This window comes from Montipora foliosa, chromosome 10, assembly GCF_036669935.1.
Source record: "Montipora foliosa isolate CH-2021 chromosome 10, ASM3666993v2, whole genome shotgun sequence".
In the NCBI taxonomy this organism is placed as follows: domain Eukaryota; kingdom Metazoa; phylum Cnidaria; class Anthozoa; order Scleractinia; family Acroporidae; genus Montipora; species Montipora foliosa.
The window spans coordinates 20351853-20359352 of NC_090878.1; the positions used below are offsets into that span (position 1 = coordinate 20351853).

Sequence of the window (7500 nt, forward strand, 5' to 3'; positions counted from 1 at the left end):
CAGAGCGAAGAGAATACCCATGGTGGCTACTTGAAATAAACAAGCTTCAGTTGTGAAAAACATGGACATTATCATCACAAACTGTGCACTGATTAAACAAAAGAAAGCAAAAATTACATGCTTATGTGATTTTTGCTTTCTTTTGTTTGCAATTAGGCGCCAATTGAGAAGCCATTTCAAAAACTCGTGCATCGTGTTTCATCGGGGTTTCCAAACACTCAAAAACAATAAAAGCACCCCGCCTGCGGCCTCATGCTTTCATCAGTTTTCTGGTGTTTTGGAACCCCGACGATACACTCGCACTCATTTTTGAAATAGTAATTCCACGATTCAGTAAATGTGAGGTTTGGAATCTGGAATCCAGAGCACAGAATCCAGAACCCATTGTATGGAATCCAGGATCCATTTCTGTGGAACCCTTGCTTTTGGAATCCAGAATCCACAACTCAGGATCCAGGATCCACTATTCGAGATCCAGAATCCATGGGCTGGGATCTGGGATCTGGAATCCGACGACCACTGAATTCCTTTACATTGGGCGAAACAAACAAAAGGATGATGTACTTTTAACTTGACAGACTATGATATTATGTTTAAGTTACATTATTATTCCAATTTGTGACACATTTTACCATATTTGGTCAAGAGAACACGCAAAATAAGAGATGGTACATGTAATACAAGTTGGAGTGTCTTGGTTTGACCAGTTTAGAATAGAGCAAACACAGATAGAATGGGAGGTTTTCAATAAATATATTGTTTTCAACATGTTGCTAAGCCCGTGCCTGAAATACATGGCCATAGCTTGTCAACACTTGTCACTTGTCATTTTCCGTTTATCCATTCAAATAAAAGACATTTGAATGGTTGTGTCCATGTCGTTTTCTTCTTTCGCATGTGCCTTATTAAGGAATTGATATGATTCTCAGTCAATGCAGGAAGAAGCCAAGAAAATGGCGTAGTAGTGGAATAATAAATCCCTTACTGAAAGGTTTAAGGTAGACATTTTGCTCGCTGCCAGTATTATAATTACATGTTAAACCTTTCAATAAAGTGCTTCTACTTCTACATGTATCAAACAGAAAAATTACTAAAATTCACCTTTAATTCCAATAGTTTTTATATTATATACATGGCTTCTGATAAGATGCAGAAAAAAATTAAAGATTATGCGCAAATTTTTGGCCATATTATGCGGAAAAATGTGTTGATTATGCGGAAATTACACCGGATTATGCGGAAACTTAAACAAGTTATAAAACTAATAATTAGGCCCGTCCAATGTATTTACATGCTTACGGTAAATCCGTAATCGAAATTGCAACTAATACGATCGCATTTGTGACTGAATTTTTGCCCTTTGTGATTAAATTACATGGAGGAGTCATCAATTTGCGACCAGCTTTCACCGTTGAAATAAAAGGGTTAGCAGTTGGGATTTTCCCGCAACTTTTGGTAAAATAAATAAAGCGATAAAAAATTATTTTGTTTCTCATCATGAATTTTGTTTCAATTTGGAGATAATGGAGCAAAATTGTAATACCTTTGGAGCGCGATCCATTCCCTCGATCATTGACTTAAAGTGCGTTTGATTCACCGTATTCCGGAATAAGAATACGTGAAGTGATGAATTCAAAACGGTATGTCTGGCGTTTTAAAGCAACAAGGATAATAAAGATATGGTGTTAGACATTTTTAATGTGAATCTCCGTAAAAACCAAGGATTCCTAACTTGTATTCCATGTAATCCTATTCCGGAATACGGTCAATCGAACGCGCCCTTAGTTTCTTATCAGTTACGTCATTTGCTGAAGTGTAACTGTTTCTCGTCCAATGGAAAGCATTGTAGGAACAAAAACTAGTGTCCAGGCTAATTGCCGAAAAAATGTGCGGAAACTGCTTGCGATCTTTCTTACGAACTTTCATCTTGCGAACGAAATGGCGTGTTTTCTTCAATGTTCAGGAAAATAAGCGTTTCAAAACAGTCAATTTCTTCGGCTTTTATGTTTTTGAGGATGTTAAGGAGCTGCTTTATCACTAATATCAGATATTTCTTCTGTGTTTTGCGGAAAATATCGGAATTATGCGGAAGATGCGGATTTCAGTGAATTATGCGGATCCGCATCGCCGCATCCTGTCAGATGCCATGTATATAGCTTAACACCACCTAAGATTACCAGTTTTAAAGATAATAATAATATTATTATTATTATTATTATGATTATTATTATCATTATTATTATTGTTATGTACCAAAATGCAAGTAATTATTGAGACGCAATACTGTACATTACCATAAAATCGGAAGACTCATCTACAAACACCCCATAATAAATAATTATTAATTTTATTACGTTGCCTTGTTGCACCATTTACTACTGCTCAAACTTTGCCCACAGTTTGTAATGCCAATCACACCGAGTGGAGTACACTTCTGGGAGTAATTGTACATGTGATTTTAAAATCGGCCAAGCAGACAGTGGCAGGCTGATTTGAAATTACCTCTGTATGAGCACAATTACTCCCTGAATTGAATGACACAAGGTTCAATTACTAATTAATGGTAACTTTTACAAATTTCAATACCTTTTTGTGTCAAAAAGTTCAAATTATATTCAATCTGTTTTGCAAACAGTAGAAAAACAGCAAGAATGACCCCATCCAAGCACAGGTGATTGACAAACAAATGCCACAGGTGTCCAATTACAGGTATCCCATTTGGAGTTGTTCGCACACAATCAATCAAAATTGAGAATTTTGTAATACATTGTACAGCTACGAATAACTTAAAAACTCCCCAACAAAAATAATAAGATGCTACTAGCGGAAACGATCCTCAGACTGGACAGCACAACTTACCACGCTGCTCCAACCACTGACAGAGAAATTGAAATTCCAACCCCAAGACACGCCCACATATATGGCGAGGTTTCGCCCAGGAACCTGAGCATAAAAAAATTAATTTAAAGCAAAACAGTTGTTCATGAGCAATTAGGTCTTATAACAAGTTGAAGTCACATTTTAGACTCGCAGAAATGTCTTGGCATAACTAGTGCCATCATAATAAAGTTTAATGTCAAATGTCAAAATTTTGAAGTACACAGAGAAAAAATACAAGTAGCTGGCAAAATTGCTTTCCTTGCCAAGCTGGCCCCAAAAAATGCATATACATTTTCCCTGAATAACCGTTGCACCCAGGTCAAGTAGATGGCGATTTTCGACGGTCGCCAAAGCTCCTGGAGAACCCTGAATGTGTTGTTATAATCGGAGACATAGGGACATAGTGGTTAAGTTGTTGGCCTAGTGATCCCTACAGGGGTCGAAATGTTCCAGACTGTTTACCTGTGTCTAGTGACAGGCAGAATATTTTTTTACCTGTCTCCACCAACATCCAACTTGAACAATATTATTTTAATATTATTTTATTTTTACTTTTTAAAACTCAACTGGGGTTGTACAATCACTGATAATAAACTGATAGAAAGCACTGACATTTTGTTGTCAACTTATTGTCTCAGCCTATTGAAGCCTTGTGTTTGACCCATAGGCATCTACTAGTCTCCTGGTTTTCTTAGCATCATTCCACCATAATCCAATGGCAGGCTCAGGGTTAAAGTTTTTTTACAGTGACCCTGCTAAGGGCAACATGCATGAGGTCATTTATGCTTGTTGCCCTTAGCCCTTCATGTGAGCAGACATTCTCTTTGCGCATCGACTCACAGCCTTAGAACAATTTGTTTCTGCTTGTTTTATCAAACTCTTTGCAGTAAGAACAGAACATCTTTCCATCCTCTGCTGACAACCACGGGCGCCCATGCATCTTTCCATTTCTCGTTGAACTTGGATAGTCGCACATTATTATTTTTGGTTGTCTGTGTTTCCAAAGGCTACGTGTACTTCTTCAACCTCCGCTTCTTTAGCACATTCCTTACGGGTCATAAAACGATCCATATTGTGAACTCACGCCTGATCAGCAAAGAAACGCGGGAGCAAGACACATTTGCTGTCTTTGTAATGTGCACTACACAGATTGCATCATCTTACTCTTATTGAGTAGAGTCTGGTAATTACTGTGCGAGAGTTGCAATAGTGAGAACGACTTCGGGTGGAGAAACGGATGAAAATATTTTTCAAATCGATAAATTCTGTATTACTAAGGTTTTCTTACCTGTCGCCAGCGACAGGCATCAATATTTTTTACCTGTCACTTCCTAAAATTACCTGAAATCGACAGGTAGACAGGCAACATTTCAACCCCTGTTCCTAGGTTCCTAGTTCAAGGCCTGGCTCATTCACGCTCAGTCTATGCTTTGCTTTCTCAGTCAGGAAACTTTGCTCCATACTGGCTCTCTTCACCAATTAAATGAACTTGCTTAGCAAGGAAAAAAGGTTCTTATACTAATAATAATCTCTGAATATTAAAGTGCATTCGACAGTCGCTTTGGAAGTAAAGGAAACGGTAGGGAAAGAAACAACCTGATAGGACCGAAATTAGAATGAACTGAATTACATGATGGTCAAAATATCTAACTATAAAAGTCAGCTTCAATGCAGTACATGCAAGTATGTACCGGTACAAATTGAGGTAGTTCATTACTTTTCAACTTGCCCTAGAACATTGGATTTAAGATGCTTCAACTATTATGTTGGGTTTGAAATTGCAATAATTATGTGGGACAACTATTGTTCAGTGTTGAAGTCCTGACAACCAATAATGATAATATTATGAAAGGGCCATGTAGGTATTTATGGTCAACAGTGTATTTTTATTACAGTCTTAAGTTTGTGGGCCTAATAAGCCTGAATGGTCAAATTCTACCCCAAATTGTATGGACTTGTTTGGCCTGAACCATTACACCCTGAGCTGACACATTTCAAAAAAAAATTAAATTGTAGAGTAAAATAAACTCAAACCAACCCAAAAAAAGTCAGTTTGAATGACCATACTTTCGTCAAAACTCTGACTTAACCCTTTAACTCCCAATAGTACCACTTACAGATTTACTCTGTCTAATGCCAGACGATTTAGAGAAAGGCACCAGAAAAAAGGTCTCTTGAAAGTCTTTGAACATCTTCTGACATTATTTGCCCCTGTGCAAAAAAACCTGGTAACCCATACCTATTACTAACCAAGATCGAGGTCTGTACTGTAAGTTTCAGACAAAGTTTTTCCCGTTGATTTATGGCCCAACCGCGAAACGCGCAGCTACGTAATCCTTGGCTTGTACCTGACATCGTGGCAGCCATGTTGATGTACTGAACAATGGTGAAAAAGTATTTTGGGAATTTCCCGAGCGACACTTTGCTTTTGTTTTGTACACGAACATGGCCATCTAATCACCAGAGTTCCAGTCAAGAAAAATAAGACATTTCCAAGTTCTTGTCTGTCTCCTCTTAAAAGCAAGTGCGAGCACAAGATTTTTCTTAGGAACATTGGTTTTCAATCATATGAAAAGTACAACTAATTACCATCTTAAAAACTTCACACTTGAACTCTCTTTGAAGAGGAGACAGACGTGAACTCAGCAGTGGCCTAGTGATTTGTTTCACCACATAATTTGAAAAATGCTTTATTGTGTTCTGTAACAAAATCATACCTGCCAACAACCAGAGTACAAAAATCTGGAGACATCTAAAAATCTTTGCATTGTAAGAATGTCACTTTCGACAATATCTGAATACTCTCCAAAAATCACCCGAAGCCCTTCCGAATGTTCCCGACGTTTCTCGGTTAGAACAGCAATTGCTATTGTTCCCATAACCACACCCACTTTCTACCACGTATTGTGCAATTTGATTGGCTGCTTTCTGACCAATTACGGTTCTTGTTAAATATTGCCTATATCAATGTGATTGCTCTGTTTTAAGAGCACTAGAATGCAGTTCTTGTTTTATTTTCCTTTTTGACATCTCGAAGATAACGAAATTAATGAAACAATGTTGAAACAGACCACGGGAGGTATTTCCCGGGAGATTTGGTGCTGTAACCAGGAGACCGGAGAGATTTGATGAAAAACTTGGAGACTCCAGGGAAGACCGGAAGAGTTGGCAGGTATGCAAAACTCAAAAGTGGCAATTTTTCTGTCACTGGAGAACTGTGCTCATTTTTCCAATAATAACTTCTTACTAACCAAGCGCGAGGGCCGTATTGGGGAATATTGGCCCGAGGTCGTGGCAGTACAGACCGAGCATAACGAGGTCCGTACAAAAACGACCGAGGGCCAATATTCCCCAGTACGGCTCGAGCTAGCTCGGTTAGTAAGTAGTTTATTATATGGATTTTAATTACCTTTTGCTTTGTTTTTGCAAGCCCGTAATCGGCCCGTGGGCATTACAGGAGAATATTGCCCTACAATTCAGTCACAATTAGCCAATCAGAGCGCGCGTTATATCGGCTACAAACACAAGCCATATAATAATAATCATTAATTTATCTGTTATTTGACAAATTAAATTGTTTTGTCAGATAGCTACTTGGTATCTGAGTCAATCAAGCACGTGAAATACTTTGAGTAAAAATATTTCATACACTTCTTCGCAAAATAAATTTAACGCCATGCATGTACATCTGTACAATTAAGCTTAAAATTCATTTAATATGATCAAGCTTAAATTTTCTGATTTTCTTTCCGCGGAAAGAAAATAAAAAAGTCATTGTATCAAGACGACAATGGAATAAATGGAAACTTACCATCCAAAATCAAATCTTGTCCCTAGGCCAGAGAGATTGTAATACAGTCCTACAAGGAAAGTTTTAAAACAAAAGCTGACAGACTCCATCGCCATATTGAATACGAAAGATCGTCTTCGATAACGAAACTACGGAAACTTACCGACACATATCAGAATAAAAAGGCTTAGAGAATAAACAACGGTGTAGTAGCCTAAGTTATTGCTCGCTACGTACGGCATAACTGCTTCAAAAACCCTTCAATATACAGTTTCTTTTTTATTACCGAGCACCTCTCATCTCTAATTTCATTTCTCATGTGATGTCGTCCCCAATCTCGTACCCAGAGTCCTCGGGCTTTTTGGCCAGCGGGTGAGCGCCCGGAGAGACTCTGGGATAATCGATTTGAACTATATTTTTGATTGGCCGCTTGCGTAACAATGGCAGTCCGACAGGAAGTCGGTAAGTAATAGGCAGTTTTCACGATGGCATCATTTGACTACAACTACCACAATTCAGTTTGTTTTTCTTTTCATATTTAAATTTTGTATTCCCAGTGGGGTAAAAATAACAATAGCTCTAATTAACATGATACAAGCGAAACCTGAAGGATTCTGGTACTTGTGGTCATATGGCGTCATCATGCAAATGTCCCATTCGGAAGCCCCAGAATTTGGAGGGAGATTCAAAATTTAAAACAAGTTTCAGTGCTGATTGATTTTTTCTACCTCAGAAATATATAAATCACAAAAATAATAAAACGATGAGGTTTGCATTATGTCATATACCGCACGGGAATTTTCCCACGCTGCGTGAAGTGATTACTGTTG

At 38.0% G+C, this 7500-nt stretch overlaps 1 protein-coding gene across 1 annotated transcript in view; it reads right to left on the reverse strand.

Annotated features, from left to right (window-relative positions):
• The window catches only part of LOC137973120 (V-type proton ATPase 21 kDa proteolipid subunit c''-like), a 26505-nt gene extending 19498 nt beyond the window's left edge, over window positions 1-7007 (reverse strand). The window contains exons 1-3 of the mRNA XM_068819863.1: window positions 6834-7007; window positions 6692-6740; window positions 2860-2943 (exon numbers count right to left, since the gene is read on the reverse strand). Coding sequence (XP_068675964.1) covers window positions 2860-2943; window positions 6692-6740; window positions 6834-6912 — 212 coding nt within the window. The 5' untranslated portion in view covers window positions 6913-7007. The remainder of the gene's footprint in view (window positions 1-2859; window positions 2944-6691; window positions 6741-6833) is intronic.
• Between the last annotated feature and the right edge of the window lie 493 nt (window positions 7008-7500).